Source organism: Nelumbo nucifera, chromosome 4 (assembly GCF_055504915.1).
Source record: "Nelumbo nucifera cultivar China Antique chromosome 4, China Antique-T2T, whole genome shotgun sequence".
NCBI classification, from domain to species: Eukaryota; Viridiplantae; Streptophyta; class Magnoliopsida; order Proteales; family Nelumbonaceae; genus Nelumbo; species Nelumbo nucifera.
Genome location: NC_142652.1, coordinates 11,871,505 through 11,894,304, shown reverse-complemented (window position 1 = coordinate 11,894,304; position 22,800 = coordinate 11,871,505). Strand labels below are relative to the sequence as shown.

The 22,800-nt window shown below is 37.6% G+C and overlaps 2 protein-coding genes, 1 non-coding gene and 1 pseudogene across 12 annotated transcripts in view; 2 read left to right on the top strand and 2 right to left on the bottom strand.

Annotated features, from left to right (window-relative positions):
* Window positions 1-3,832, top strand: part of ULP1D (UB-like protease 1D) — a 34,832-nt gene extending 31,000 nt beyond the window's left edge. For 9 of the 10 annotated variants that reach the window (XM_010244674.3, XM_010244678.3, XM_010244673.3 and 6 more), the window contains 3 exons: window positions 240-354; window positions 3,085-3,192; window positions 3,282-3,832. In XM_010244674.3, the coding sequence (XP_010242976.1) occupies window positions 240-354; window positions 3,085-3,192; window positions 3,282-3,446 (388 nt within the window). In that variant the 3' untranslated portion in view covers window positions 3,447-3,832. Of the gene's footprint in view, window positions 1-239; window positions 355-2,797; window positions 2,879-3,084; window positions 3,193-3,281 lie in introns of those variants that run through there. The other variant, XM_010244679.3, reaches the window with a different exon arrangement.
* Window positions 3,833-5,855: 2,023 nt separating this feature from the next.
* Window positions 5,856-6,421, bottom strand: LOC148792017 (putative enoyl-CoA hydratase 2, mitochondrial pseudogene; annotated as a pseudogene).
* A 2,438-nt stretch (window positions 6,422-8,859) lies between these two features.
* LOC104587184 (serine/threonine-protein kinase 52-like) lies at window positions 8,860-15,756 on the bottom strand. Its single transcript, XM_010244680.2, has 6 exons — window positions 14,800-15,756; window positions 13,095-13,216; window positions 10,429-10,625; window positions 10,145-10,319; window positions 9,487-9,621; window positions 8,860-9,397 (listed from the first exon to the last, which is right to left on the bottom strand). The coding sequence occupies exons 1-6, from the start codon at window positions 15,053-15,055 to the stop codon at window positions 9,191-9,193; spliced, it is 1,092 nt and encodes a 363-aa protein (XP_010242982.1). The 5' UTR covers window positions 15,056-15,756; the 3' UTR covers window positions 8,860-9,190.
* On the top strand, window positions 13,586-13,686 carry LOC148792016 (U6 spliceosomal RNA). Its single transcript, XR_016072834.1, has one exon. It is a non-coding gene; the product is annotated as a U6 spliceosomal RNA (small nuclear RNA).
* Window positions 15,757-22,800: the final 7,044 nt, after the last annotated feature.

Genomic DNA, 22,800 nt, shown 5'->3' with positions numbered 1-22,800 from the left:
CTTCCGAGCACAGGTATCTCTACTGTGTTGTGCTTTCTAAACAATAAAGTTCATGTATTGGTTAAGTTTTATGATGTGGATTTGGGGCAACAAATTCTTTTGTGCAGTAGTTATAATGTGACTTTTGAGCCTGCAAAAGGGTGTCCTCATAACTTTTATTGCCATGGGAAACCTATTTTCATTATAGCAGTACCTCATAGCCTATTGAATCTCAGTTGTAATTCTTTTGTGCATTGTAGCTTTTTACGAAAAGAATGGGAATACCTGCGTCAAGAAGCCACTTCATCAGATCTTCCTTTTGCAGACAGAATATGGCAGAACTTGCCCCGAAGAATAGATGACAAAATCATAACGGTAAACTTTTTGGAATATTTACCTTAGTTTATGACAATTTATGCTGTAAGTTCTGTTTTGCAAAATTGTTCTACTCTCCCTTTACCATCCTGTCTCCACTATGGTGTTAAAAGACATTTTGGCCCCCCACCCCCTCCAGTGGCATTTCTATGGGTACTATTTACCACTCTGTTCTAGAGCCCATAATTCTCCTAAAGCAGTCTCTCTTCTCCATGGTCAGGTGAATGCCCCTGAGACTGCTTTTTGGGTGGTTGACAAATAGACTGTTACCATTTCAAAGCATTTAATGATGTTTACTGTGTTCTACATGCATTCCCTACATGTCTTGAGGAAAAGCAAAGCACTATCTGTGAATTGTAGGGGTTTCCCCTGCTTTGTACATCTTCTCATGTACCTCTTTTTCTCTTAATGAATCTTGGTTAACTTTTTCTCAAAAATTGTAAAGGAAAGTGAAGATGGAAGACCTTCCTGCATCAAGCCCCTTGAGGATTCATGGAAGCCTCTGGGTGTAGGTTCTAATCCAGTTTACCCCTCCCAAGATTCAATATAGCTACTTCCAACTTTAGATAATGGTCCTGACAACTCTTTTTTCCATTCTCTACTCTCTATTCATTGAATAAGTTTTGGCCCCAAAGACCTTTCCATTTGTTTGAGTCAGAATAAGGATAACATTCATATTAAACATAATTAAAAGCATAAATGTCTATTTTCAGTTGAGCAACTCTAATACAATTTTGGGCATAGAGCTGGTATGGACGAGGGGTTCAACAATCAACACATTATATCTATCCAGTGGATCTCCTACTCAATGATGATCTCAACCAATCACAGGATTCCTCCACATGGCAGAAATAAATGGTCATTGTTAGAAGTTCCCTACATGACCTGATTAGAAACTCTTTTTTCATTTACATTTACGTGGGAATGAGTCTGTTTTATGCACCTGACCAATATGCCAAATGCCCTGGAACTGATTGATTATAACAAATCAGACTATTTAAACTTTGTCTGTAAAATCTTGCCAGTCAGGTCAATTAGTGAACTTTTTTGATAGGCTGTCATTTAGTGAGCTTACCTGAATGATTTGGGAATCTTCCATGTGGCCACTTAGTTTGGAGATCGAAGTAGCTGAATTTGATAGCTGTTTTACTGGCTATGGGACTGATCATTTTGTTCCATGCTAGCTAGCAATATTTGCAAATGAGAGATTGAGTGGTTTCTGCCCAATAACTGCTGTATACAAGAATGTCATCAAAGATATGAGGATAAAGTGCCTGAGGTAGGGGTGAAAGACATCATTCATTAGGCTCTGAAATGTGGAAGGTGCATTAGTCAGCCCAAATGGCATGATCACAAATTCATTGTGGCGATCATGGGAGTTGAAAATATGTTTTCTTTTTTGATAATTGAAATATTAAGGGAATTGGAAATCTGTCCTTTACTATAATTCTGTTAAGGGCCCTACAATCAACACAAAAGCGCCATGTGCCATCCTTTTTCATAAGGAGCACTGTTGAAGAGGTAGGTAAGGACTGAACCCTTTTGTCCATCTCTTGGAACTTTATTAATTCAAATAAGAGGATTGACACCAATCCAAGTTCGGATTTCCTCACAGAATGGTCCTCACACCCACCTTAAACATCACTTGCAGCTGTGATTGGGAACATTTCCCCATGAATGAAAACATACAAGCATGGGAGATTTTCCTGATGTGCGCCTGCAGTGTGCTGTGAGGAAGAAATTTGAACTCAACCAATCTATCCCAAACTTAATTGCATAGTGTTCAAGGTGCCAAGGTGAAGCTAGGTAATAGGGAGCATGTTGTCGCCTAGTTGCTTAGGTGGGGTGCCTAATGTGGTGGAATTTTTTACATAGAAACCATGAATAATAGGATAGTTCCCTAGGTTCCATTAGCAACCAGCAACCATCTTTCATTGATACTTATCTATTAACTTTCATAAAAAAGTGTTAAGTTTCATATTAAAACATAGAAAATTAACATATTTATGAGAAGAAAAAGAAGAAAAGAAAACTCATAAAATATAGGGGCTGAGCCCCTATTTTTGTTTAGGAAAAGGAGAAAAAAGGGGGTAGAAGAAGAAGATGATGATGATGATCAAGATAAAGAATGTGTTGATTGGACAGAATTTGAAGTTCTTCCTTGCTTATTGATGGTTCGGGTTTTGAAGTCTTTGAGGGTTCAAGACAGCATACACCAACATGTGTGTTGAATGATATCTATTTAATCATGTAAACCTACAAAATTGAGAATGATATCTATTTAAGTATTATATTATCAGAAAACAAAGAATGTGAAAGTGTTTCATAGTGGCATGTACAAAATTGGTAGGCGATTAAGTGGAGCGACAATCCATGGGCGCCTTGTTGCCTAGGCGTCGCCTTAACAACTATGCTTGATTTTTGAACTCTATTTTGATGACAGTACTTTAGGGGAGGTCCTATGAAAAAGATAGCTCAACTCCGGGATGATATAAGAGCTTAACACCTCTCATTCTTATTACTTGTTAAGTTTCACACTTACACTCGTCTTTGTCATTTTTCTGTTCTCTTTGATGCTTTTTAAATTGGATTAAGAGTTTGAAAACGACTTACTTACCAACGTGTTCTTAGACTTCAGAAAAAGGAAAACACCAATGAGATGGTCACTAGTATTTGTTTTTCAGGGTACTTAGTTCCATTTAGCTATTTTCTAACTCCATGATCTTTCAGGTTCCCCAACAAAAAAATGACTACGATTGTGGCATCTTTGTACTTTTCTTCATGGAACGTTTTATCAAAGAAGCTCCTGAAAGGCTTAGAAAAAAGGATTTAGCTATGGTATGCTGCTTTCCTTTGATTTATAATCCAACCTATCAGGTCTGGTTTGTATGTTGTTTTCCCTTGGTTAATTTGTTTTATTACTCAAGTTTGGCAAGCAGTGGTTCAAACCCGAAGAGGCATCTGGATTGAGAGAGAGAATCCGAAAGTTGCTTCTTGAAGAGTTTCAAAATGCTGATATAGAGGACTGTAGCAGGGAATCGTCACCTACATCGTCAGGGGACTCTGGTGGGAAGGACAGAACATTAAACTGATCATTGACGGATCCTTTGGAGCTATTATTTGCTCGCCACCAAAATTTACAGAATTTTGTGCCCGGTATGGGTTTTTGATTTTTCCATTTATCTCCGCAGAATGTACAGCCTGTACAAATTTAGACGCTGAGTTCCTCAGACGAATCCATTCATTGAATCAACTCTAGCCGGGGATCAACTTGTGTAAAAGAAATTAGTGGTTTAGCTGTGTATAGTCTTATAGTACATCTAGGCGTGAATCCTTACATGTTTTTGAAGGTGTTTCAGACATCTGTGAAGAGTGAAGCAGGGCTATATATTTGTACACAGTTAAATGAACACATGGAGTGATGGAGTACATTCCATTTGCCCTAATTTATGTAGAAATACAGAAGAGTTTCAGAAAATGAAATTGTTGGTAATTGGGCCTTCGAACAATATCTACCGTACTGAAGTCCTCACATGTCCAATCGGTGGTTTATGTGTTTTGTTTTTTGTTTTTTGTTTTTTTTGTCTTTTTAGGCTTTTGAGCGGATTCTTTACGGTGGGTTCTTACCTCAACTCAACGACGATCACTGTATGATCACGTATTTGTTATTGCCGGCGTGTTGTTTATTTATTTATTTTTGGATTTCCACGGATTTTGAGACGTGGAAAGCTGAAAAGCAACTCTCGGTGAAAAACATAGTGCAAGGTAGAGCGGTGGTCGTTCAACCACTTGAATTGAATGGACTAGCTGTGCGACTTTGGGGCCGTTCGGGAAGGTTGAGCTTAAAATTCAGTTAAGCTGGTTCAGTTAGTTACTTTGAAACACTACACACTCTCGACAAGTTAAATTCAAAGAGGTTGAAGCGGGCAACCCTTTAAATGACCGGCTGACAGTCAATTTGAGCTCTTTAAATTCTTCATCCTACATAGCTTATGGGCTCTGTGTGGGGTCACCTCCTAAGGTATTCGTAGTAAACCAAAAATTATGGTACTAGAAATTCTCAGACCAGATTAAACCATTTTCGTATAGAAACTAGATATTGGACTGTTAATTACGGTTTGGTTGGGTTTTTAATTTTTTATTAGCTTGGGAGTTGGGAGTGAGTGAGTCATGTAACATGTTTAAATGTTAAATGAATATATATATATATATATATATATATATATATAATTGTACTGCATATGTTTAGACATGTGTATTATCTATTAGGGTTAACTACTTAAAAGTATCCCTGAAGTTTTGAAAATTTGATTCTTGCCTTGCAGTTAAGTTGGATAAAAAGATGGGAAAATCTATGATGCAGGAAAGATAATGGTATGGAAAGAATTTTGACTAATCAAAACCCACCCATGAATTTTGGTAAATAACACATTATCTTTAACTATTCTTTAAATTTTTGAAACATGTCAATAGTCTGCATTTCTGCTACTTGCAAAACCTTTTAACGGGAAAGTGCTTTAAAGTAACTGTTTTTATTAAAAAATTAAGCAAAAAAAAAAAAAGAAAAAGAAGAAAAGAAACGAGCCCTCCTCCATAGTTTTGAAACAGATCCATTTTAGAACCGAAGTTCATTGAGAGTGTTTTTACCCATGGGATTTGCAATTCTCTCCTCTCTTCCACCAATTTCACTTGGATCTTCTCCTCAAACAATGCACCTTACACCAACCTCACAGCCCCATCCCAGCATGTATTGGTAGCATATCCTCATGAATAACAACACAAAGTATGACACGTATTTCCAATACATGCTAAGATGGGGCTGAGGTTGGTGTGAGGTGCATTCTTTGAGGAACAGATCTGGATTCCCTAATTTCCTGCCTTCGTTACCAAAAAGGGCATTCATAACGAAAAAAGATTTGGTGGTGACCAATCTTTGTCAAACAAAGGCTCAAGGGGAAACAAGATGGGGTCAAAGTGTTTAATTTGTAGATGATTGAACGTATTCAATGAAGAAAATATATAAACAAGAAAAATAAAAGATCTAATGGTAATAAGACAACCATTTCAATTCATCAATTTTACCAAAGTTTTGAATTGCTTTTGATGGCTTCCTAAGGCCGTGTTTGATTTCGGTGGAAAAATCATCAATGTAAATGTTAATGGATGGAAAAGTCAGTGATCGGTTTAAAATTTGAGTGGACAGTTGGAGTTTTTTATGTGATAATCAATGTAAATGTACACCAATAAAATCGATGGAAAAGTCAGCCAATTAGATGGTTTACATTAATTTTCGAAGTAAATTTTACACTGGAAACAAGCGCTTGAAAAAGCGGACAGAGTGTGTAGTTTTACATTGATTTGCTTTTACATTGGAAACAAACACGTGTAAATGTGAACCAACGGTGAAATTTTATATTGATTCACATTTACGCTAAAAACAAATGCAGCCTAAAGAATCAGTTTATTTAGATTGTTGGTTTGTGTTGTGGAAGAAAAACCAATCAGTGCGTGCATCTTTGCCTTCGACCAATAAATATAAGTTCTTTTGCAACTTACTTTCCCACCAATCTAGTAAGGCGTTGGGTTTCATTTGCAGCAGGAGTGATGGCAAGTATTGTCTCTGGCATGCCAAATATTTCATCTTATCCCACAAGTCCGAAGATCACAAGACAGCCATTTCTAAATATAAGAAGAATGTTGAACGCAAAGAATTAACAAAAAATTGATGCTTTGATGGATTTCATCGTCTTGCATTCCTTGGGATCAGCATCTACATAGTTAACCTTAGGAACTGTATTGCATATCATCACAACTTTAGCAGAGGAATCCCTGTTCAAAGGTTCAAGAGGATGTCTGTAAACTTCTCAAGAAATCCTTCCATTAGCATTTTTAGCCCCTGGTATATCCAAGATGACCTCAATAACTCCGGAGTCGGAAGTTCCATCTTTGCAAAATCAAAAGTAGATTGCAGAATAGGACTTCTGTAGCTCTGATTCTGCCATTAATAAGAACTCCCTGACACCGGGCTCACTTGTCGAGACTAACTCCCAGGACATGAATTCTCCATCAAAATATGAAAAATCCGAAAGAAAGAAAATAATGGTATTATATGAACCAGCATAATACGATGAAATCAGCAATCGGCCATGGTCGTTTCTACATTTAACGCACTATCTTCGCATCATTCTTGATACACAGCTAACGCACCATCCATTTGGAACGAGTACAAATACAAATATAAATATGTAGAGAGCAAAAATACAAGAGAGTGTAAAACCTTATATTTTGTATGTATTTGTACTGTACATATTTGTATTTATATTCCTTATCCATTGTTAAACCAAATTTGGGGTTTGTTTTTGACAGGGGTAGGGTCAATGGTAACTAGTAAGGGCGAAATTAGATTTTCAACGAATTAAAAGTATCATATGATGTCATGTAAGCTAAATATGACGGCCAACCAACAAAAAATTAGGTGGCGTTTGATCAATCTGAAAATTCAGATATGAAAAGTTTAAAAGATATTAAAAGTGTTTGAAATCTAAAAAGAGGCATAATTGCTTTTCTATTTTTTAGAGGGTCCGAATCCATAAGTTTGTTTGTGTTGGATGGATCCTTTACCATCTGAAATTTACTGATTTTACTATTTTACCCCTAGAACATACTATTTGGAAATGTTGAATTCAATTTACATTATCTCATAAAAAATATTTTTCAACCTCAAAATAATATTGAAACAATACAAATAAAAAATAAAAAATTATTAATTATTAATTAATAAATGAAACGATTAAAATAAAAAATGACTATAAAAACATTAAAATAATTAATAATTTATACAAATAAAAATTAAAATAATTTTTAAAAATTAATGAAATAATTAAAATTACTAGTTAATAAAAATAATTAATAAATAACACAAGTAAATTTAATAATAAATAACTAATGTTTAATAAAAAAATAATTAATAATTAATAAAAAATTGCAATGGAAGACAGGGAGAGAGGGAGGGAAGAGAGAGAGAGAGCGACAGCGAGAGAGAGAAGACAAGGGGAGAGAGAGAGAGCTGCCACTACAACTTGCAACGGCAGTGGCGATGGTGGGAAGAAAGGGGAGGGAGGGAGGGAGGGAGAGAGAGAGAGAGAGAGAATCGCCGCGGTGGTGGCTCTTCTCTCTCGCTCTTGCCCTCTTGCAGCGGCAGTGGTGAAAGACAGGGCATAGAGCAAGCGAAAGTGAGAGAGAAGAACCACGGTGGTGGGAATATAGGAGAGAGACAGAGAGAGTGCAGCGGTGGTGGTGGCGGTGGAGCTTCGTTAGTTCACAATGAGGGTTTGATTCGATTTACATGAAGGACAAAAATATGTAATATTAATTTTTTTTAAGGTATTTATGTCTTTTACGCACCTCTCAATTATGTCTGAACGCATAAGTGCCAGGCTATTGACTTAAAATTTCAAATCTAAAAAAAGATTTCAGACGCAACACCAAGTGAGTCTGGTGTTTGAAAAGCAAGTTTTTCAGACACCAAACATCTGAAAAGTGTTATCAAATGAGGCCTTAGTCTATGCCATATTATGTGATACTTTAGGGGTCTTTAAGTAGGATTTAAATTAATAAGGGTACTTCAAGTCAAGGTTCAAAATATCGATATGCTTGATATGTCAATATGGGTGTATCGGGCGGTTAGATACTTATTTTTTTTTTACTTTTTTTATTTTTTTCAAAACTGGTTCAGGGGAGCCAGTCTAGGACCCCTCCATCCCCTGAACCGGTCAGACCCCCAATACACCCACTGTAGGGGCATATCGGAAGGGTCCCATAACGATACATATCGGCCAATACAAGCCGATACGTAATGATACTTTGAACCTTGCTTCAAGTAATTATCAGAAAAGTTCTGGCATACTTGGGGTCTGTTTTGTTCATAGTTGGAATCGGAATCAAAATCTTTCATAATTAAAATTGAAATCAGAACCAAAATCTTTCAAAATTGAAATCAGAATGTTCTATTTCCGTAATTTGTTTGATTTAGACAAGAATGAGAATGAGAATTAGAATTAGAATCAACAGGAATAAGATTTAGTTTTCAAAGGAGAGAGAGAAAATAGGCATTCCCTCAAATGGAAGAATGCCAATCCAACAGGAATGGGAATGGGATTCTGATTCCACTCAACCAAACGGTTGGAATTGAAATAACCCATTCTAATTCCGATTCTAGACCCCTATTCCTGTAAACCAAAGGGGACCCAAGTGATTAACCCTATATGTTACTTATATTATTAATAATTCCATTTAATTCAGTTTATGGTTTGGTCTGATTTCTGAAACTTACAAGGCTGCATAGAGAATAAGATTACAGTTACAGCAGCTGAATTTGGTAACAGTACGGAGAATTTGGTCACACATAGCAGTGATCGTACATCTAGCCGTTGACAGTGTAAGCATCAGCTTCTGATCAACCCCAAACCACAAAAAGGTTGTAAATTACAAAATGGTGGTCGGACCTTAAAAATTAAATCATTAATAATTGAAAAATAGAAGCTGGTCTTTAATATAACAGGTGGGAGTGGGATAGCTAGTCCACCTAGAATTGGATAGGGTAAATCAAATACACAATTTAATAATAAGAACAGGCAAAAAGGGGTAAATGAAGGAAAAGCTTTACATCATCTTCCCGTCAGATGTGATGCTGCAGAGCTTCTCAGCCAGTAATATCATCGTGGTTTTTTCCAGCTGTGAACTCTCATCTTTCTGATCTTGAATGCAAATATAATATTCATAGTGCAATGCATCTCCTAGTTTTATTTGTTTCTCTGCTCTAAGGGGAGTAGTTTTTTCAAGGTCCCCTATACTTGCGGAAACACAGACAACCTTGAGGTTGATCAAGAGGGATCATACCTCCACCTTTTGATGTGTCGATAGCCTCCAACATGGTCACCACTTCATCCATTTCTGGCCGCTTGTCAGGGCTTGCATCCCAGCATCGCTTCATTACATTGGCTAGAGAACTTGGGCAACAGCGGGGGATCTCTGGCCTCAGATTCTGCAGTTCAGGTACATTTTGGATTAGTTGTTAATTTTATGGTGCTCAACACTATCGACACTCTAGGGAAAAAACATATTTTTTTGTACCTGGCGGACAACAGCAGATGTCACTTCCGAGAAGCTAAGGTCGGGATATGGCATGTCACAGCAATATATTTCCCACAAGCAGATACCAAAACTGTACACATCACATTTCCTGTTGTATGGATTGCCATTGAGGACCTGCATTGGGCATCATTCATCTGAGTCGCTGGTGATTGTGTTGGGAACACATACTATATTTTAATAACAGGGTTCAATTCATTTCCTTGCTTTTAGTTTGTAGGAATTTTATTTTACTAGCAAAACTTCGGATGGATGATAGAGGTGTGTGTTTCAAAGAAATTTGACATATAGGAGGGCACTGCTCCAAGGATACACTATAGCCACACAATGGGAACATCTCAGTTGTCATTCATGGGTTGATGTTCCTGATACACAGCTATAGTGTCTTGTGGGTGGCAGATCCAAGAACTTCTCTAAGACATGGTATGGGTTTAAAGGTGACATGGAAGATGAATGAAATTGTTGGCAACACCAAAGTCTTGCCTATCTAATGGACAACCTGGATGATCCACATTATTGATCCAAGTTATCTAACCTTAAACAGGGATATGGTTGGTATAGCAAAAAGAGAAAATTTCAAAAATAGAATAGCATGACATAGATTGGCAATGTAAACTCTCAAATTGTAAGTTGACTCTACCTCAGGAGCCATGTAACCAAGGGTCCCTGTCTCACCCGTCATATCATTAGGGTTTTGAGCCTCAACACGAGCAACTCCAAAGTCAGCTATTTTTACAGTTCGTGTCTTATCTAGAAGCATGTTCTCTGTCTTCACATCTCTGTGAACAATCTTCTTGGAATGAAGGTAACTTAACCTATAAAATGAAGAAAACCTTGCTCATTCACAGTTCAATCATTAAATATTCATGAAATGTGTAATATCAAACTGACTGTTTTATGATTAAAATAATGGCAGAGTCCCACCCTCGTGCGAGATCCAGGGCCAATTGGACAACAACTTTAAAAGCTAGCTTCTTTCTCCGGTTTTTTATAAGGTAAGATTTCAATGCACCTCCCGGAAGATATTCAACAACAACACAGCAAACATTACTCGACATGCCAATTTGACCATTATCTGTTTGTATATTAAGTTCTGATGTCCCCATTGTAGCTCCAATAAACTGCAGTGAGATCCATACAAATGTGAGGAGCAGCACCTAAGAAACATCTCAAGACAAATCATGAGGATCATGGAAAATAGATATTGCCTATTCCGAACTATATAATCAAGGGCAGTATCACATGAACATTCTGTGGAATCAGCTCCCTTATTCATGTAGAGAACAATCATAATAATGCAAAATCAACCCTCTGGACAAATACCATAAATAATGTTGCAAAAACCGTAAGCTAACTTTAAAAGCTAGCTTCTTCGGTTTTTTATAAGGTAAGATTTCAATGCACCTCCTGGAAGATATTCAACAACAACACAGCAAACATTACTCGACATGCCAATTTGACCATTATCTGTTTGTATATTAAGCTCTGATGTCCCCATTGTAGCTCCTATAAACTGCAGTGAGATCCATACAAATGTGAGGAGCAGCGCCTAAGAAACATCTCAAGACAAATCATGAGGATCATGGAAAACAGATATTGTCTATTCCGAACTATAATCAAGGGCAGTATCACATGAACATTCTGTGGAATCAGCTCCTTTATTCATGTGGAGAACAATAATAATAATGCAGAACCAATCCTCTGGACAAATACTGTAAATAATGTTGCAAAAAAAATTCTGTAGTACCAAAGATATGTGATGGAACTTAGTACAACATTTTTTGACAGTATTTGTCTTGACCTCTAAATTATCATTACTAAGTTCCATCACATATATTTGGTACTACAGATTTTTTTTTTTTTGCAACATTATTTACGGTATTTGTCCAGAGGTCAAGACCTACCCAAAAACCAACATTAGGTTCCAATTCCATCACATGTCTTTTTATAATCCTATATATATATATATATATATGTGTTATTACATGTGGAAGAGGTCAAGACCTATCCAAAAACCAAGATTTAATACCCTTGCTTCAAATTCCAAATCCACTTATTAAATTGATAGAACAATCATAATCAACTTGAAAACTTAAATTTAGCACTATCCATAAGTTGCTATTTACAATACAAATCTAAGCTCAGCGAATATTTGAGTAATCATTCTCATGTTGACTAAATTTCATGTAGTTAGATATATTTTTTATTGGCTTGAAGCAATATCTTATTTCTGGCTGTCTGATTTTTTTTTTCTTTTTTAACACCAAGGACTGCTTATCCAATATATACTCAACAATGGACTATAGCAGCATATAACAGTAACTAAAAACAAATCTTATAAAAAGCCATGTGCCAGAATAGCTTGTGCCTTGTCCCAGGCATGTGCCTTTTGAAATTTTCCTTGTCTAGGTTCAAGTAGGGCACAAGCCTTAAAAATGCATCGAAGATATTAAAAAAAAAAAAGCCTTAAAATGCACCTTGCCTGTGTGCCTAGGCACACCTTTTGAAATACTTGTCAGAGTCAAACTTCCAATACAAATGGGGCAGGCATGTCTGCATTTGGTAATTTGAATTTACAAACAGCCCTTTGTACTTTGCAACTTAATTAGATATCATTATGTTAAGGGTAATTTTTATAGCCAAAAAATTGATTTTGGCTTCAAGGTACAGACCTTACACTATCCACAAGGGAAAACTAGTTCTCTTAACAGTGGTATGATATAAATTCCATACTTAGCTCAGTGTTTTACTTAGCACATGAGGGAGAATGCAAATACAGATTAGAAAAAAAAATAATGATGTGGGTTTACTCTGGCTTAATGCAAGTATGCAGATTCACTGACATGTTTTTTTGACAATCTAATTCTTGACTGGTAGATAGTTATGTTAAGGTATGCTCCCGGAAAATAATATGATAGAAATTTTTTGCATTCAGATTCTTACACTCTACAGACATGTATCTCACAGTGACCACAGACACATTTAGGCACCAGACTAACCGACAAGCTTAGCCCAGTTGGTATTTAAAATTGTAAATAACCTGGTATTTACAATTTGTGCTTTACTGATAAAGAATTAAAATTTTGTCCTTTAACCAAATAATAGGCATCCCATTCCCATTATTCAATGAAAAACCAATAACAACCCAATGTGAAAGTACATTGTTGTAGATTAGACTTTTACCAAATCCATGAATTAACTAATACTAATCAGTGCAACCAAAATTTCCATTAAGCTTTTTTTTTTGATAAATAAGTTTTCCATTAAGCATGAAGTGTTAAGAGAAAGAAAGGGAGGAAAAAAACCTTTTTCATCCTTGTTCTCCATCATCAATAGTTTATAAGTTAATAACATAATATGCAATAAATAACACAAGAGACATTTGGAGAGTAACCGGTCTCTTTTGACCAAGATAAACCCAAGATAGGGAGTTAAAAAGTGCTTTTTTGATAATGAACCAATAAGAGAAGACTGGCAGAGTCCTTTTTGGTCCTTGGATCATTTATAAATTGCCAACAAACCATGCAATAAATAGAAAACACACATTAAGAGAATAACTAGTCTCTTTTCACAAAGATAACTAATATTACCTTAGTTACATTAGGGTGATCAAGCTTATGCCAGACAGCAACTTCCTGGGTAAATGCTGCTCTTAGTGAGGCAATTTCAGCTTCTGTTCTGTGGCCCTCTTCTCCCCAGTCAAGTAGTTTAACTGAAGATAGAAATGAGTAAATACTATGGTCAGTAAAACAAAATCACAATGTATCATTTAAAACCATGGGTTTTCCTATGATATCTGAATATTTGTATGTGCCTAGTGTAGAGTACACTTGGCAGCATTAATATTTTTAATAATGTAAAATCGTATGTTTTAATAAATAATACCATTAAAAGCTGTTTATGGTAGAGGCTTAATTAAATTTGGCAAGACATAAGTGTTGAGAATGAAACCTATCCATATCCAGGATCTTAGGAAGATGTGAATCTTGGGAACAGGGAACCATATCCCCATTTCCCATGTAACGGTGTTCGGGCATAAGGGCATTATAGGAATTTTCATATCATTTAAAAAAGTAAGCTTGATGCTTTGGAGACATTTAATAAAGCTTGAATGATAAAGAGAATATTACTTGGGCCCTGCTCAAGGATGACTTGCACAGGAATTTAACAAATAATATTTTCAACTACATTGAGCTCAGGTTCAGGCTTGGGCCCCTTGAAATTTAATAAATTCCCAATCAAACCCGAACCAAGTTCCACCCCTACCAATAAAGGCTCTTCCCCATACTAAAATTAGAACAGAATTAAAAAAAGAAAGAAAGAAATAGCAGATTCAAGTTCAACATGGTCGCTGCTTTCAAAGATTGCAGGTGGGACCTCTTGTTACCTGCTCCGTCTATATTAATCCATAACACCAGTTTTTTAATTGTTTTAATAATTTTTTTTATTGTTTCGTTAATATCAGTTTAATTTGCTTTTTGATCTATAATTTATTGGCATTGTGGAAGGAAACTAAACTACGAGAACAACCAACTAGATGAGATCACATGAAAGTTTAGGAAAGGAAACTCAAAAAACCACGATTATCTTGGAAGGTATTCCAGTTGCCTGCCAATCCAACTCTATCTCGTAAAAAACAGGTATACAAAGACCAGATACTAACTACTCCCATTGAAATCAACAGAAATTGGGTAATTTGCCAGAAGGAGAAAAATGCTCCACAAGGAGGAAAGAACTAAAACCAAGCCTAAAACGAGGCTTCTCATAGAAGTTCAATCAACCAAATTTATGTCGAACAAGCCAAAGCAGAACCTAGTAAGGAATTCTGTACGAAGAGCACTTCATGGTTTTCAACCAGATCAGCCATTGAAAGAGCACTCCTTGGGAATTTACTTAAACAACTAACTAGATATCGGATAAGATACTAAATAAGAGAAATAACACACAAGAATAACGGAAAAAATAAAAGAACGAAGTGGCATAAGTCCAAAAGTAAAGCCGAAAAGGAGGAAAGAAAAGATAAAGAACAATAGAAAGATAAATCCAAACGAATTGCCTAAAGGAGAGGGAGTAAAGGAAGCAAATATGCGGGGAAGAGAAGCTAAAACAAAACTGTTGTAGGCATAAGGAAATTAACAGCTCTGTATGAAAAGAATCAAAATAGGCATGTTAAAGATGTGAAGTTAAAAAAAAGAAGTTTTTTAGAATAGAAGTATCGGAAAAAGGTTTCAGAGAGGAAAACAAACTAACGAGAAACGAAGAGAAGGAAATAATTTACAGAAAAAGGTATCTCACCTGCGACGTCCTGGCCATCATAAACCCCTCTGTGAACGGTGCCGAAAGAACCACGAGCAATAGCAGTCTTTATTATAAGTTTGCAAGGATCGATCTCCCACTCTTCCCTGGTGACCCGCTCCTTCTGCCCTTCGTCCTTCTTCTTGTCCGCGGTCCATGCTCGAGCAGCTCGACTGAGATGCCTCTCGAGCTGTTCGTCCAGTCTCTTCAGATCAATTTGATCTGCCCTAACAAACCCATCACTGCTCTCCTTCATGTTTTTCTCTCTCTGTGTATAGTTACTCTACTCCTAATCAATCAAAATAATAAAATCAGTCCTTCTTTAACTATATCTATCTCTGTTATTATTGCTGTTGCTGTAGACCTGTAGTTGCCAAAAAAAATTTGAGATTTGAGAAAGAGGGACGGTGGGTTTTAGTCCTCCTCTCTTTATTTCTCTCTGTTCCACTGTTTCACTCCTCTTTTCTCTCCTCTCTCCCTATCATCCATGTGGGCACATGGATTGCCTGAACAAAACGTGTTTTTGTGACCCCCACCTCGGTCTATTCTTTCCCCCCTTTTCTTTCCTTGTTTAAAACAAAAACCTCTCTTCCAGTCTTCCACCTTCTCCAGTGTTTTTCTTATAAGATTAGGGTTCTTTCTCTCGTTTCTTTTCTCGGTAAAGGGGTTGAATGGTTGATCATTGATGGGTTCACGGTCAATGTACTTTTATACAACGAATCTCCTTAAAAGCTGCTTTCCGTTGAAATTGGAAACATAATGGAAGTTGGAAAGCGTAGGATTGTGGGTATCTTTCCACTCGACAGAGCTTTGTGATAAAAATTTTGAGTTTTTCTCTTTCTGTGGAAATAGAAACTGATTCTTGATTTTCTTTCTTCATCATAAATATATACTCTAGGCCAGGCTTTTATGGTAAAGATGTTTTAATTTATTTATTCAATTCAACAAGATTCCATTCCGCTGCATACAACCCCATTTATAAACTTTCCCCGAAAAACAATCCCCGTATATAGGAAACATTTTTTTTTTCCCTTCGTCGAGGCTACACAACGGAACGGAGTACCCATCTCCTGTCCCTTAACCCCAATCCTGCAATGCTGGTGACAGTAGGATTTGATCTTATTACAACGAGTCGAAGATCATGAACTCATGATAGTTTAAGCATGCATAATCCGACCCGTCAATCTTTTTTCCTTTTTTCTCTTAATCCACGAATCGATTAGGGGTGCTTAACGAAAACTGAAAATTTGATCTGAATCAAGGAAACTGAATTTAAAATTTTGGTCGATCGAACTGATCATATTTATTTATTTATATAATATTATATTGTATTATTTATAACATTTATTTATAATATATATTGTAAATATTAAAAATCGAGAAATCAAAGAACAAACTACAAAACCAGTTAACTTATTGGTAAGGCTGCAACTTGGGCCGGATTAGCCAGAACCCAACCCAAAAAAGTTTGGTTGGGTTGATGTTTGGGTTAGGGTTAGGGTTAGAGTTGAAATTCATGAACCCAACTTTATTTCGGGTTGGGTTAGGGTTGACCCCTTAGCCAATCCGAACCTAACTCTATAGTATATGCCATATATAAATATATGTTATATATAACTTGATTTGTTTAGATGCACGATATTTGCATAACCCCCACCACATAGTATCATGTATTTCTTTTAAGATAATCACTTCACTTAATCCTAATCAGAAAGACTAAAACCTTAATGATATGTTGTTTGCCGCCCAAGAAAAATTTATCGTAAGCCATAACTCATAAATCATAATAAACTATAGTCATTTCTAACACTTGTTTTTCTGAATTTTGTATCAAAAGAACAAAAAAAAAATGTCAACAAACAAATACTAATGAAACATAGGATTAATATATGTATTGAAAGTTGAGTTGAGAAATCCTATGAGGTTTTAAGGAATGGGAAGAAGGTTAGATTGGGCCCAACCCAAAATTGACTTCGGATTGAGTTGGGTTGGGTTAGGGTTGAAGGAATTTAGTTAGGGTTAGGATGTCAGGTTGGGGTTTAGAACCATGGTTTTAAAAAATGAACCGGTGATCAAACCGGTCAGGGGTTTGGTTATCGGTTCAAATGGTTCAACCATTCAACTCAAACGGCCGACCCATTCTGACAAAAAAATTAAAAAATTGGAAAATGGTCAAAACCATTCGAACAATTAACCAGTTGATTCAGTAGTTTGCTGACCAAAATCAATGGTTTTGGGGGGGAAAAAGCAGTTTTGGAGGAAAACGGAACCGATCAGGTCTCAATTTTTCCGGTCTAACCGTCTGACCTTGTTCAGTTTTGAAAACAGTGTTTAGAACTTAAGATTGGGCTAGGATTGGCCCCAACCCGACCTAACCCGCCCCGACTTGTAACCCTACTGATTGGTTTCAACTCGGTTTCGATTCACAATTTTTCAAAAACTACCGGTATCAGTTAGGTTTCAAAAAAAGAGTCATAATTGGATTAACCAAACCATGAACACCCCTACAGTCAAGGGAGTCAGCATTGATCCAACTAAGAATTAGGTCCCTTTGTAGTTAACAAAACATGTTCCAACACACATCTAACATGATTTGACAACACACATCTCATACATGATGGGCCCCAGTCTCATGTCTCATGGTGAGATGTGTGGTGTTTGATTATATTGAAACATATTTTGATAGACTTTGCATTTCCTCCTCTCACCACACCTCATGATAAGTTGCAACTGCACATTATGGACATCTCTGTACTTGTATATTTTCATTCATGGAGAGATGTTCCAAAGGCATGATTGCTGTGAGGTGAGTATGAGAAGGTTTTTGTAAGGAGGAAAATCAGTTTCATTTTGTTTGGAGCAATCCCAATTCTCTTTTTTTAGTATAATGGACATGTTTAATTTTGGATAAGTTATTTATCCAGGTTGTAGTGTTGTACTTAGGTATGTGTTGTTTCCTAGAGTGCATTTATCTATGTTTTTTGCCCAAGTTGTGTGTTACCATTTTTACCCTTTTAATTTTTTTTTTGTCACTTTCAAATCTTGTTTAATGGTATAACTTTTAGCATTTTTTACCATTTAGGAGATGGTACTCAAGGAAAATTTGATTTACTATGGAACTCACCATTAGCGAAACATGAACGTGGGACACATTCACCCAAAAACAAACACACCCTACATATTATACATACATATTACTCTACCCAACTCCCTTTTTTAAGTATTACATATTACACATTACAAGGATTATGGGGTGGGAAGTAGCGTGCATGTATGGTCTAGTAATTTTGGTTGTATTTGATACCATTGTGAGTGGATTTTTTTATATAACAAATGGTTTGAATTGATCAATGCAATGTTTATTGTTGTTGCTGCTTCTTCATGAAAAATAAAATATGGTATTCCCACTATAAATACCAACAATCAGTCCCTAATGTTTAGCCGAGGGACGTTAAATGACCATTTGGGTCACTCAAGTTAACGATCTTACAAGCATAATCACCGATTTGATGAAACAGGTGTTTGATAGGGTATATGACAAATCAAGGGGAAAAAAACTCAATTGTATGGTCATTAATAGAACATGAATTGGGAGTGGGTGGGGAAACACCGAACTTAGATACGTGATGGGTGTGAGTATAAGGTGAGAGGCACTAAGGTAGTCTAGCTGAAAGATGGCAAATGGCAAAGGAGAGAGAGGTTTTGAAGGGATGAGGTTTTAAATTGGTAGAGGTAAGGGTGAGGAGTTCAAATCAGCCCCCCATAATGTCTCACAGTATATCTTTACCGTGTATTGGAACACATCTCTCAATGATGATATCATCATTTTCAGTATTATCATCGAAAAATATTCAATACACAGCAGGGATGTACTAAAAACGTTGTTATGGGGGGCTGATTTGATATCGGATAAAGATACAATTGCATGTGCAGATCCTTGGAGACCCTTTATTTATAAAAATCTCCGCCAGTTTATGAAAGATGTTAGGAGTTTGTTGGATTTGAATTACATAAATGAATTAGGGTTTCACCACATGTCTATGCAACTAGGTCAATACTTGAGTCTACATGGTGCCAAATATAATTTTAAATATCTATTTAATATACAATGATGCACCGTAGATTTTGCTCAAATAAATCCAAAATTTGAACATTAAAACCTTATACAACTTTTCTTTTTCTTTTTTTTTAAACCTTTTTATTCCTTTCCTTGATTCATTCTGCTATTATCTAAACCAATACAACAGAAACATTTCATCCTGCAGCTAATCTCCAGGCCAAGCGCATGTAAAATCCTGTGTGGGTCCTGATTCACTGAAAAGTAAAGCGCGTTAGTGACCAATTCCAAATTAATTAATGGATATTATATATATATATATATATATATATATATATATATATTCCAATTAGGGATAGGAAAGCAATAATTTTGGAGTTTTCCAGCTAATTCCAACTATTGTTTCTTCCTCCACGACACATTCCTTTCCTCCTTCAATGTATCTGTGAATGACTGATTTGAATCTGATCTACCACGACGAGCTCCCCTGCAACACCTGGGCCGCTTGTGGGAAGACTACATTTTAGAATTGTCTAGTTTTGTTGGTTGATCTGATCGCTAACTTATTCTATCAAACAGTGAGGAGTGAGAGAGAATCAGTGACGGTGGACAGCTTCTGTGAAGGCCACAAGGCCCACAACTTGGAGACAGACAGCTTGTAGTTCCACATCTGGGGTACCATTGCCATTGTTACGGCAACATTGTGCAATAGGACGGCCTAAGTACTTCCTAGGCCGGACATTTGCAACGTGTAAAGTGGTCGAGGACCACGACTCAGTGGGCCCTCTCTTGAAGATTTCCCAGACACAACAATCACTCTGATGTGATGATTTCTTTCTTTCTTCTATTTCTCTCTCTTTATATATATATATATATATATATTTCTAGCCTGTTATATGGGCCTAATTTGGAGGCCGATTGGGCCACATCCCAGCTTTGATAAAACGGTGGCATATTTGTGGTGAAAAGACTAAGCCACCCCTGAATATACTGATAGAATAATGCTATGGATGTGCCCATATCACTACCCTTGAAGTTCGAGGGCCCAGAATCATTAAATGATGGGCCATCATGGTTAGGTTGTGCTGCCAATGACGACCATTATTTCCGAATCCATGGGCTTAGATTTCAAGTCGATGTTTAGGCACGGTAAATTCTCTCCAGACACACAGCACCCTGTGCTAAGCTGGAATGGATCAGCAGTCTATGTCTTGTCGGTAGTGGTATTTTTGTCCGTCAATTGAATGTTTTATCATTCTGACCTGATGATTTTGGCAAGAGCTTAATTGCTACCTGTAACCCAATATTCCCCGTGAAAAATTGGGTTGGCCCAACCGGACCGGAACTATGTAGCCCCAAAAAGACCCTTGTCCAAAAAATTTGGATAATTTTGAGTGCATGTGAAGGATGAAAGTTGAAACCAGCTTTTTGGTTTTTTTAGGTTGAGCCCTCATATGCTATAAAGGGTCACGTGTGTTTTCTTCTCCCATTTGTCTTGGCAAGGTTTGTGTAATTGTTGTAATATAGACTATGGAAAGACAAACACAAATAGAGGGATAAGCCCGTAACTTAGGGGCGGGGCGGGGACCTTAATCTCCATCCCAACCTCATCAGGTTGGGGTAAGGTTCAAAATATTGATATGCCCGATACGTCGGTAGGGGTGTATTAGACATTTTGATACTTGTTTTTTTACTTTTTTTTATTTTTTTTTTTCAAAATTGGCTCAGGGGAGCCGGTCTAGGACCCCTCCATCCCCTAAACCGGTCAGACCCCCGATACACCCACTGTAGGGACATATCGGAAGGGTCCCAGAATGATACGTGTCAGCTAATACGTAACGATACTTTGAACTTTGGGTCGAGAAGTCAGGTCTCCGTCAGGGATGGGAAAAATTGCCATCCCTAAAAAAGGATGTAATTTTTCTTTTTCTTTTTTGGGGGGTTTCTATAATTCAGTGACTTCACTGAACTATAAATCCCATCCATGAATTGATGCCAAATTCATGAGCAGGGGTGGGGGGCTACTAAAAGACTAGGAGGGGGTTGCAATTCATATTTTTGAGGATAGATTGCAGTCCACTTTTCCCTTTTTTTTTTTTTTGGGGGGGGGGGGGGGGTCAAGAAGGGTTGATTCACGTGTTTAACTGTCACAAACTGAATGGCTGCACGGCAAGTGCAGCGCAAACAAGTGCAGAAGATCCATGCTCATACTGGACCACCATTGGAAGTGGAAGGAAGCGCCCTATCAGTGAATATTTTAAAGGTGCGGTCCGTAAGAAAGAAAAAAGAAAGTCAATCAGAGGGCGAGAAGAACTCTTGACAAGGACTACACTCGTCACATGGCTACTGTTTCAGTCATTATCTAATTTGCCCTCTAAACGGTGCATATACATCCATCTAGACCTGTGCATGGGCCGGGTAGCCCGATGGGCTGGCCTGACCCCCTGACAGGCTTGTGCATGAACTTTAGTCCGCAGGCCTAAAAGCCCGAGCCCAACTATTTTACGGGTCGGGTTCGGGATTTGTCACAAAAGCCCAACCCGAGCCCGGCCCAACCCAACATTTTGTATTTTATTGTAAACCCTAGCCGATTAACCTTTCCCATTCCCTCTTTTCATCTTTCTCTCCTCATTCTCACTCTCAATAACCAGCACGAATCCAAGCAAGTAGCCATTGTTCTCAGTCTCAGAGGTGACGGGCAAGCTCAGGCACCGACAGACTCAAGCACTGATCGTCTCTCTCTTTAACGGTGAGTCCTCTCTCTCTCTCTCTCTTAGTTCACACTCGCACATTCTCAAGATTTAGGAACCGACAAACTCAGGCACCGACGCCAACCACGCCACTAGTGAACTCAGTCGCCCCTCTCTGACAATGAATCTTCTCTCTCCACCATCCTCTCTCTCTCTTGTCTCTCTTACAGTTCTCATTCTCATGCATTGTTGCATATTCTCAGGAACCAGTGAACTCAAGCATCGGCGATGGCAAAATCAGGCACCGGCGCCAGCCGCACCACCAGTGAACTCAATCGCCCTACATTTCAACCTCTGTTAGGTCGAGATTCAGGCCCGGGCCCGGGCTTCAGGATTTTTATGAGGGCCAAACTCAGACCAGAGTTGTAGGCCCATTGGTCAGGCCGGGCTCGGGCTCAGGTCTGAAAAAATCTTGTTAATGAAGAGCAAAAACCCGACCCAACCCATGAACAGGTCTACATCCATCCCTATGGAGTATGGACTGTGAAGCTGCCCAGAAGATCTGAATTGTGATTTCCCCAAAATTAGGGGTACAACTTGGGTGGAGTCTCGATGAAACCGGATTCAATCAGTGCAAAGCCCATTTGAACAACCATTATGAACTTGCATTGGGAATATCTCCATGAAATAAAGCACAGAAAACAAACATGGAGATGTTCCCGATGTAAAGCTGTAAAGGCTATTTGAACGGTGTCCAAGTAGGCCTTGCACTGACTGAAGCTGATCTCAGTCTCGATCCATTTCCTAAAAAAAAGGGAAAAAAATTGGGTTGAGAAATCGAAAAAAAGAAAATCTTGGATTGAAAGCTGAAACAACACCCAGCCAAAGTTTCCCATTGCGCTGGGCCAATTTCAACCCAAGCAAAGGCCCGGTTGGGATTGAATTGGGGCTTTTGGCATTGTATTCATCCATTATCACGTTCTGCATCCAGTACACCAACAGAGGGGTCTGACCTAGAGGATAAATTGTCAGTGTAATCTGATGGATCTCAGGGGGCAGGTTCTCATAGATGGCACATACATAATCATTAATGCACCAAACCCCATACATGAGCAAGAGGTCAGAGTCCAACTAATATTTAATAACTTCTGTTAACTCGTAATCACTGTAATCACTAATCAGTCTGTAAGAGGTCTCTGCCTCGTCAATAAATTTATCCTTTGACAAACAAAAAGAAGAAATCAACAAACGGTT

Coding starts and splice junctions, on each gene's coding strand:
- LOC104587184 (XM_010244680.2), bottom strand. CDS start 15,055: ATGAAGGAGAGCAGTGATGGGTTTGTTAGGGCAGATCAAATTGATCTG. Junction 13,217..14,799: donor TGATGGCCAGGACGTCGCAG/GTGAGATACCTT, acceptor TTCTATCTTCAG/TTAAACTACTTGACTGGGGA. Junction 9,622..10,144: donor TTGGTTACATGGCTCCTGAG/GTAGAGTCAACT, acceptor TGCCCAATGCAG/GTCCTCAATGGCAATCCATA.